Consider the following 10,145-nt stretch of genomic DNA (forward strand, 5'->3'; position numbering starts at 1 on the left):
TATAAACCAACACAGAGCAGTAGCAGCACACCGCGGTCCAGTGGCACTAGCCAAGAGCACTAGTCCCTCTTTGTCATTATGGACGGTGTGGTGTTTTGTGTTTGCATGTTGTGTGGGTGATCAATGCCCAAATATGCAAACTGGAGGCTGACACGGCCCGGGTCCCCTGACATGGATACACATATTCTGGTCAGTAGCCTGCCATTCACTGCCCAGCTCCATTTTCCTGTGGGCGGACTGCCTTCACTGCAGGATAGGAGGGGAGGCTCTGATTTATATGCCTGTTAACAGTTCATTTTTAATTTTTTCTGGTGTGTGTGCGAATATGTGTATCTGTGTTTGTGTGTGTGTGTGTGTGTGTGTGTGTGTGTGTGTGTGTGTGTGTGTGTGTGTGTGTGTGTCAGGGCAGGAATTATAAATGAAAATGGTAGTGGTGAGGAAAACTGCAGAAATAGACTCGTCTCATGCAATGGGATAATCGCCATAGCCAGAAACCCACAATCTCGCCATATCAGGACAAGCTGATGCACAATGTTTTCAACTAGATGTCTCAACTAGATTTTCAATGTTTTTGTGTGAGACCAGTGTCACAATAGCAACCGCCATGTTACGAAAACACCTTTATCAGACAAATTAGCAGGGAAATCTTATTTGTATATCTTTCAAGGAAAAAACTATCATGGAAACAGAGAGGGAAAGAGAGAGAGATAGAGAGAGAGAGAGCAGGAGAGTGATTCTAGCGGTATGCTATGCTAGCATTCTAAGCCAATCAGATTTTGGGTCTGAGGTCTGGGCACTCTGCCTCCATCCTGTGCTGAGTGAGCATTCTCTTCTGCTGCTGCCTCTCCATCTCTATCTCTCTCCATCTCTCTTTCTATCTCTCTTTCTCTTTCTCTCTCTCCCTCTCCAAACCTCTGGATGCGATTCACAATAGCTTCCAGATGTGGGAGTGGATTTAGGACATGAACTCCTCGCTTGTAAACAAATACCAAACAAAACTAGGCCGTGGCCACAGGGGACATTCTGTTAAAATATGCATGTCGGAGCGACCTCCGATAAGGCGTCACATCACAGCCATGTCACAGAAGAATGTAAGAAGGTATGGTTTCTTACACTTTAGTAAAGATGAACTCTCACAGCTTACCTGAACACCGGTGAAGTTGAGCATAGACACCATATTCTGCCCATTAAATATGTTTACCTGTGAGGACACAACATAAACAAAATAATTTTCCTCTTTCTGCAGGGACACACCATGTATAGCTTTTAAATCTCTATGATATAATGATATTTAGTTCATTAAAAGGGTGTAGCTCTTACATAACCAAGGGCTTTTTCTCCTCTTGGAACACCAGTAATGTAATCTGCATGAAGGGAAACAGACGCTAAATTAAACCAAAGAATGCCTCCATTGAGCAGCGCTGGCACTCAGTTGGAGGATTAACTGGGGAGGGGGGGGGGGGGGGGCTAGGGCAGGGGCATACACCTGCATTTAGGCTAAACCAGCACACACCCCACCCCTCTCAGTGCAGTCAGGGCATAATGGATAGCTTAGTTCATCAGTCATGAGACACTTACACCACCAGATGACAAGGCTTCATAGACACATTTTTTGGCCAATACTGTATTGTAATGGCCTACAGAAACGTACAGAAGGCACAGGCTGACAGCCCGAATTAAATCAGAATTAAATCAACAATCAAAGCTCATTTGTGAGCACAGTTAAACTCTTACCATCGTCCCCATCATTGTTGAAGTCCCCCACCGCTACGGAGTATCCTATAAGAGAAAGGGAAAAAAGAAACCCAAGCTGCATTATTAGCAGGCTGCAGGGACTATTTTTTCTTTTCCACACCCTACAGCACTAAGTACACCAGACAGCATGTAGGAGCTTGCCTAGACGCAGAGGAAAGTTATTGTGAGTCATTCTGGAGGCTGGTTCCTTAAATCAGAGGAACCAGTCATTTTTATAACCTGAGCTACTGTTCCGATAATGGCAGCCGTCCTAACCTCAGGAGAACATCATGATTACTACTGTGGAAGACCCACTCAAGGCTGTTAAATAAGATGAAGAAGAGGACCGTACCTAAATAGCTATCATCATACTGGGCGCTCGCTGACTTGGTGGTTAGTTGATTGCTGTATGTCGTGTAGAAGTTGTTGTTGAATTTGGTTATGATCTCCGATATGTCGTCGGAGATGAGCTGACCTGCAGGAGGGCAAAAGGTGCATGACTCATTATGACAAACATATAAAATGGTCTAATGGAGGACAACTTGTTTGGCTTAGAAAGGAAACGGTATGATGTCATTTATGACCTTTGAAAGGGTGTGTGAAAACAAATTCAAACCCACAGACTTGAATCTGTATCTTAGGCTCTGTGTATAATGGAAAACACTGCTTCACACAGAATGGCTTGTGTCAGCATAAATTGCAAGTCAGGTTAAAATAAAGACCAACATTCCCAAATGTGTCCACTATGAGACTGCAGCAACAACTGACAACGCAAACCAACAAAACAAAAACAAAACACTCCATGAACTAAACTATGACGCAATTGTTATGGTAAACTGAAGCATTAGGTTTGGACAGCAGTGCTCTGCATGGGAACACAGCCCTGTGTGTCCCTTCTCCCTGTGTGGATTTTTCATGAACTTGCTCTGGTCGGGAATACGGCTGCATGAGTCCACCACTGGCCAGGCAGAAAAGCTCACACATGGCACTGAGCAGCAGTCCTCTCCGGCTGCTCCCAGCAGGGCATATTCACTACCCTTCACGCATCAGCTCCTAAGCTCCTATCCACTAGACAGCCAAACATTCTTTATACACACTGGAAAACATTCCTATTTACTTAAGGGAACTGATTCTTCTCTTTTTCCTCCCTTCCTCCTTGCCCCTCTTTCTCTCTCTCTCTCTCTCTGTCTCTCTCTCTCTCTCTCTCTCTCGTTAACTTCACACCCAATGGAAAATGTGAACTCAGCATGTGAACAAACACATACTATTAGCATATTCTTGAGATGTGAAAGCTAACACTGCAAACTCAAGACCACACTTCCAAGGCTGCAATTCGAGGGTTCACCACTTGCAGTCTTTCTTTCACTAGGGAACACCCTCTTAAGTCAGAACAGAACTCATAACAAGCCATCAACTCTTTCAGTGATTCTCTCAGAGACAGAGAGAGTGAATTAAGGGAAGAGAGAGAGAGAAAACTGTGGACAGAGGACAGCCTGTGAATCTGTGAATTATTTATCGACGCAGAGCTCTGCCATGGGTAATAATTTTTGAAGCACACTCGCTTCCAAAAAGACACAGCCCTCCAGATTTTTGTCATTTTGTTGAATGACCAGACAAACTCTACACATCAGTATCCAGCCGCTAGACAGGAGAAACCCCCACTGTACACAAAAGCACCAGCTGTTTGGTCAGACAAACCTAGCTTCACAAAACACCCTCCATCACCCACATGCTTCTTTAGCTTTCCCAGCTAGCTAATGCGCTTAAATATTACACTTGTTAAACTGATGCAATTACATTAGTTACCTTGCCAATAGAAGCTGCCGGGTCCGCCAACAACAACCCTGTTATTCTGTTGTAGGCAAAAAGGACATAATCAGTTATCATGTTAGTTTACAAACCAGACGGATATTGTCTCTTTTCAAGTTGACCACAAAGACCATTTTCATTTATTTTCAAAAGGTCCTTAGAAGTGCTTGAACGCGATTAACAAAAAATTGGCCTTTTGTTGTGTCTGAGCCGTTTGTACCTTCACAAAATCTGCACTGAATCCAGCTTGACAAAAACCTTGTCCCTCTGGTGAGTTGAAATCTGAGGATGAAATGAAAATAAAATAAATGTACGATTTTAAAATATATTGATTGCAAAGCTTCCATGTTTTCTTATTTATTGGCTATATTTCACATTGTTTTAAGAACAGGGGATTGCTGAAAACATGTCTCGTCACCTGCATGTATTTTATAAAGAACTATTCACAGACTATAGGCCTGAGCAGAATTACAGAAGAGCAAACATAGAAGACAGTTAGCTTGTCAGGTGACAAAATGATTCTCAGATTCCTAGCTTCATTCAGGGGCAGGCAGGCCATTGTAGAACAATTATGCATGATTATCTGACTGACGCCAAAAGTCTTCCATTCTTTCGATATCTGACCTGAACTTGAACTATTTGAACGGGTAAGCTTACTTGAGCGACACGGGGAGTATTCCACCACACTTGACCCTTTTTTCAGGAAGCAGGTTCCGACAGGCTCCCTTTCTGAAAGGCCATAGGTGCTCCACTGGTACAGAGGGGCACAGGCCTGAAACATACAGTGACAAGTTTTACATAACTACACCAGGCCTCATTTGTTGCTCAGGTTCTATAAGAAAGATTGAGTGAGTGAGTGAAAAGTATATAAGTATATATAAGTATATACTCTTTTGATCCTGTGAGGGAAATTTGGTCTCTGCATTTATTCCAATCCGTGAATTAGTGAAACACACTCAGCACACAGTGAACACACAGTGAGGTGAAGCACACACTAATCCCGACACAGTGAGCTGCCTGCTACAGCGGCGCTCGGGAAGCAGTGAGGTGCCTTGCTCAAGGGCACTTCAGCCATTCCTACTGGTCGGGGTTCGAACCGGCAACCCTCCAGTTACAAGTCCGAAGCGCTAACCAGTAGGACACGGCTGCCCCTAAGTGACTAAAGACAGAAAGAAAGAGGCCTAAATAACAGAGACTATAGCCTGGGATGATAACCTCCCCTGTGCTTCCAGGCCAGAGTCTCTAAGACCTTGCAGAGAGCATACCGTGGTAATACAGACTCACCAAAATATGTTCCCCATCTGAACGTACTGTAGCTCCAAACCACTGGTTGGTCTTGAACTCCATTTGCTGGTTGTTTTCATTCTTCCGGTCATCTGCAAGAGAGATTAAAGACACAGATAGTTGGGATGAGCAAATCAAAGGACACGCGGACCATTTGAACACAGTGACATTAGAGAGACATCACAGTTGTGCAGTAAACACACATTTCCCTGGCTCAAATCCCCCTAGAACATCCTCTCTCTCTGCTGAAGTGATGCGTGTTGCCCTTGTCTTACCCCTGCCTGTGTTTGAAGTGAAATGCATCCCCATAGCGAGAGGCAGCTGAATCTATTATTGGCTCCTATGTGATCCCGACTCATTTGAACACCTTTTGCTCTACAAAGGCATTAGTCATCCCTCTGTGGCATGCAATGTCAAGAGATTAATTTGTCAGCAAGTCAGATAAAGGTAAAAGGTAAAAAGGCAGTTAATATGACATCAATTACGTTTTAATATTCCAATTTGGATGGCGGTGTAAGCTGAATCTTTATGTATGCAGCAACAGGATGCAAAAATGTCTGCCTCTTTAAATTCAGTGCTAAATTCAGTGCTAATCTATGCCTATGTCTGCATGATTGCTCACACTTATCACTTCCGAGTCATCAGGAAGCCGCCCTCCAGGCCCATCAGGAGGAACTTCAGACCAAGTAAGGCAGAGAAACCCTGTTCCTATCCCATAATAGGGAAGGTTCATCACATTCAGCCCTTCTTGGCTTACGCCGAGAGCTGCACGCCAACCAGCAGGCTAACATGGCACGTGACAGCTACCAAACCAAACCAATTTAGCGTATCACTGAGCAGAGATCCTCGTCGAGAAAAAACGTCCAAATCACCAGTCACAGTAAAGAGACATGGTGACATCAGTCTGATCAGATAGAAATCTTTATCTCACCTATCAGCGAGCAAATCAAAACAAAGAAATAGACAAAGAAAAAGTGCTCCGATAACTAAAGTGGCCTCTCAGCCAGGGTGAGCGGGTTTGGAACAAAGCCCCGCTTCACACTCATACACTCACACCTCCGTGGGGTACTTCCACTGCGTTAGCACATGCCTGAGCCTGTCTGGCATTGGCTATCTGTACTTTGGTGAGAAGTGATTGGGGGGTAGGGGGGGGTCAGGGTGCCGAAGGGACTGTGACTGTCCAGCTCCTCTCTGTCTCCTCTGCTGAGGTGGGGATTTCCCTGGGTGGTGAGCGTGTGTGTGCTTGTGTGTGTGTGTGTGTGTGTGTGTGTGTGTAGTGTATAAGCAAGTGTAGCGCGTAGCATGTAGTATGAAAGTAGGAAGTGCCATGTCTGAGAGTGAAGTGCACTGCTATTGGTCTCTACCTCTTTGTGGGTATGCTCACTCTAAACAAAAATAGAAGCGCAGCTTGCTTGACAGGACTGGCTTGTGAGAGAGACCTTATCAAGTCTCTTTCTCTCTCTCTGTCAATTCACTACAAAGAAGACATAACACTGTAAATGTTGCCATCTTCTTACCTGGCCTCCCACCAACTTATCCACAACACATACATGAATTGTCCCTGTCCTTTTCTTTCTGAGCATACATAACTAACTGTGGAGCTTTGTGAAAACCAGTGAACCAGTTCCTGAGTCAAACCCAGGAAAGCCACACCACAACAGTTTTGAGCAAGTGGCATTGTTGCTTAGGCTCGTCTTTCGGTAAGAGGGAAAACAGCTCCTTTTCCTCTACCCAAAGTAATTACAGTGTTTACCTCGACACCCCCACAAGCCCCACTCTAATCTAGGCTGAGGCTGCCCAGCACAGCAGTCAGCAGATCTGCTGGCACAAAGAACCCTTTTGTTGCTCAGTCATCACTTACAGTAAAAAAAAAAAAAATGCGGTTAGGTGCAGTACCCACCAACTCTGGGGAGAAAACAATAGTGTTTACATAAAAACTAATGGCGGTGAGGTTCACAAAAACATGCCACACACGTTATATCAACCTGTAAATAACACTGATAAGCCTGTGAATCAAAGAGACTAGATATCATTGTCATGCTCAAATGAGAAATATTCTTTAGGCTAGTTCTTCTCTTTTTTTCCAAGGACAAGACTACGGCTGACACTATATGATTGCAAACAGAGAACTATCATTAAGTGCTTTGATGGAGGGTAGGGAGGCACAACCCCCTGGCCTGGTGAGGACTTTGAGCATACCAAGAGATAATCCACATGAATGAGTTTGTGCACTGCCATTGTAAGAGACTTGGACTGGCTCAAAGCATGTAGTTTAAACCAAGTCTGTTGTGAACAGACCCAGAATATTAATGAGATCTCAAATGAGCTGAAAAGGAAGCTTGTGCACTTTGCTTTTCATTCTAGATAAATGGCATCAGTTTAGTGAATCAAAACAAGGTCACTAAACTGGGTTGTTTATGCCATTAGGACTGTTTCCTCATTGCACAATTCAATTTTCTGCCTTCACTGCTCAGTACGATCCCACGTTCAATGGGACTATTGACTCAAAGTCTTGTTTTATAGCATTAATGATTCATTCCACAAAAGACTATCCAGAAATGCTACTAAAAATGAAAAATGACTTCAACAGTACTTTGGTGTGTGACATCTTAGTAAATGTCCTTTCAGCTATTCCTTTCCGCAAACTCGATACTGGACTCATTAGTGGGGGTGACAGTGTGTCAACATTCCAGGATGAGCCCTGACTTGATTACAAAACATTGTCTGTCTGTCTCTCTCGCTTTCCCTCTTTCCATTCAGCTACTCTTACCAACCCATTGAAATCATTTGGATTTCAACACACACACACACACACACTTCTTGTTCCACTTCTGACATCCAAAACATGCTATCAGCAGATGGCATGTAAAACAATGTGCAATAACTTACCTGTATTGTCAAACTGTATTTGTTTACAACCATCTCCGGTTTGCCAAGGGCAGCTGTAGACTGCCCCTCTCTCGGACACGTTTGACACTGTTGACACGATTGCTCTTGGAGCACCTATAAGAACGTTTAATCTGGCAACAAAATGGCACACAGTGAAAATGTAGGCTACCCAAATCAGCAACCCAAGCTACGTGGATCTTGTGTATGGACATGTTACAAAAGTATTAATTTGACAAAAAGCAAAAGAGTGCCATAATTATTCAAGTAATCAAGCGTCTGGAATACTCCATCCCACAGTGGACGTAAACATAGCATTTTCCCATGGTGGCAACAATGCTTCATCGAGATGGATGAATTTGCTGTTGCGCCTCTTGACGCGGACGCACTAATCAACAATGAAACCATACTCACTGTCTATTACTCGGTTTGAAGAAATCCACAGAAAATCCGAAGTAGCTCCCTCGAGGACCAGAGAACACAGAAGGTTTCTCGATATCCAGATTGAATGCAAGTCCGTGTTTGAGACAGGACAATATAATGGCAACGGATAAACATAGATTCCGATACACCCCCATTATTATTATTCCAGGTTGTTCTATATCCCACCAAAGTGTTTGGTTTGAAATCGGCTACAAACGAGTAGTATTACAGAAGTGTAGCCTAGATGTAACTTGTCCTTGTTCCTGCTTACGAACACATTCGATTCGCAGTGATTCCACACTCCATGTCCATGGACAAATAGTTGTAGCCAACGTCTCGACCAGATTGAACTCAGAACAGCGTTCACATAATGGACGTAAACAGACTGAGGTAAGGTCGCATATCCTTGTGTAGCCGATTTAGCGTCAACGCAGTCTTTTTAAAAAGTATGTCAAAAAGAGACTGTTTCACCATGGATACGGTGGAGACTGATGCAGCGGGATGTCCCACTGTACAGGAAGTGGACTGACCAACTTCACGTAACCCCCAACGTAACTGAGACTTCCGCAACCCGTTTTGCCCACGGCCTTTTTTTCTCCTCAGTGTCGCCGTCTATCGTTTGTTTCCGCGGAACATAGAAGTATGATGGAATGTCTCTCTTCCCAAAGACGTCTAAATAGGGCAGTTTTTTCCAACTACTCCGAGTGTTTTTTGTTGTTTTTTTTTTTTTAAATAATGAAATGAGTGTTTATTTGGGGGAAACAGGCAGCGCCACTAATCGTTGGATGACAAATGCGCACACACTATGCTATTGCATATGGTTCTGTAGCCTACACTCTCAGCTTGTTTTACCTAAAAAGGCATGCCAACAGTTCTAATGTGTTAGGCTCTTAAAATTACAGCTGCACAGTATGTCTGTTTCCTTTAGTTTTTTAGAGCGCAAACTCGTACCCCGCCACAACCCCCCTGTCCAATGAATGACGAATCTGACCTTGGGCATACTTTGGTCATATTTGGCTTGCCTCTGATGCAAAGCCTCTTGTGCTGCAGTGAAGTATACTTAAAAGAATGCTCTACGTAAATCCCCTGAGTCGCTTGTACTGTAGGCTAGTTACACAGATTCAGCATAAAGAGAAGACATACATGCCAGTTGTGTTTATTTTGGCTGACATAAAGTCAGAACAATCTCAACCTTACTGAACTCCCTATTCCCTAAAGTTGTAAGAAACCTTATACTGACTGCAAAGCAGCAACGCTTAATGTAAGCACCAGAATTGTTGGATGATAGGGGAGGCAACAGCATTTATCCAAACATCCTTCAACTTTAAAGTTGATTAGGCCCACTCAAGATGAATGTTTCTAGGCCTAATAGTAATCCATTAGGCCTAGTACACAATTACATTTCACATCTCATCAAGATATTGTTGATTACAAAGGGGGTACATCCGAGTAGGACTAGGCTCTTATTTTCTAATGAAAACCATCAACACAATTTAAATTAATCCTAAATAGGTCAACAATTGACTGTTGGGCAATTCCATGCAAAGGTCATCCTTACCATGGAAAAAAAAAGTTGTGCACACACAAATATAACTATTGTTAAAATGTTCATTTAGGTCTATATTTTATTGTTTGTAACTGCTCTGATTGAATTTCATGGAGAATTACACTATTTTTACATCATAAATATGGTGTGCAACCATACAGAAACAACAGTTTTCACATGGCAATATTATACATATTTAAAAAGGGGATAAATGGACTCAAGGTTCCAACAAATTGTTATCATTTGACAAATTTAAGATTGACAAGGGAATGGTAGAGCAATGTGTATGCTCAGTTTGCCTTAATAGCACAGCTCCTTACATTTGTAAGGCTTTTGTTTTTAAGTCAGCAAGTTCCATGGCCATGTCACATCCATAACGTTTTATAGGAAAAGTTTATGCTACACAAACAGTGTTGATGCAACAATGTCCAAAGTGTCTGTGCAAAGCTGATTTATATCAATG

The 10,145-nt window shown here is 43.1% G+C and overlaps 1 protein-coding gene across 1 annotated transcript in view; it reads right to left on the reverse strand.

Annotated features, from left to right (window-relative positions):
• The window catches only part of itgav (integrin, alpha V), a 27,929-nt gene extending 19,110 nt beyond the window's left edge, over positions 1-8,819 (reverse strand). Inside the window, exons 1-10 of the mRNA XM_076264251.1 lie at positions 8,128-8,819; positions 7,717-7,847; positions 4,828-4,919; positions 4,201-4,315; positions 3,764-3,825; positions 3,541-3,586; positions 2,087-2,209; positions 1,735-1,779; positions 1,321-1,364; positions 1,145-1,201 (exon numbers count right to left, since the gene is read on the reverse strand). Of these exons, the coding sequence (XP_076120366.1) occupies positions 1,145-1,201; positions 1,321-1,364; positions 1,735-1,779; positions 2,087-2,209; positions 3,541-3,586; positions 3,764-3,825; positions 4,201-4,315; positions 4,828-4,919; positions 7,717-7,847; positions 8,128-8,291 (879 nt within the window). The 5' untranslated portion in view covers positions 8,292-8,819. The remainder of the gene's footprint in view (positions 1-1,144; positions 1,202-1,320; positions 1,365-1,734; positions 1,780-2,086; positions 2,210-3,540; positions 3,587-3,763; positions 3,826-4,200; positions 4,316-4,827; positions 4,920-7,716; positions 7,848-8,127) is intronic.
• Positions 8,820-10,145: the final 1,326 nt, after the last annotated feature.

The sequence above is a fragment of the Alosa pseudoharengus genome, unplaced genomic scaffold (genome assembly GCF_046254945.1).
Source record: "Alosa pseudoharengus isolate Yale_2024_CS ecotype anadromous, Long Island Sound unplaced genomic scaffold, YU_APseudo_1.1 YU_APseudo_1.1_scf_3, whole genome shotgun sequence".
Taxonomy (NCBI): domain Eukaryota; kingdom Metazoa; phylum Chordata; class Actinopteri; order Clupeiformes; family Clupeidae; genus Alosa; species Alosa pseudoharengus.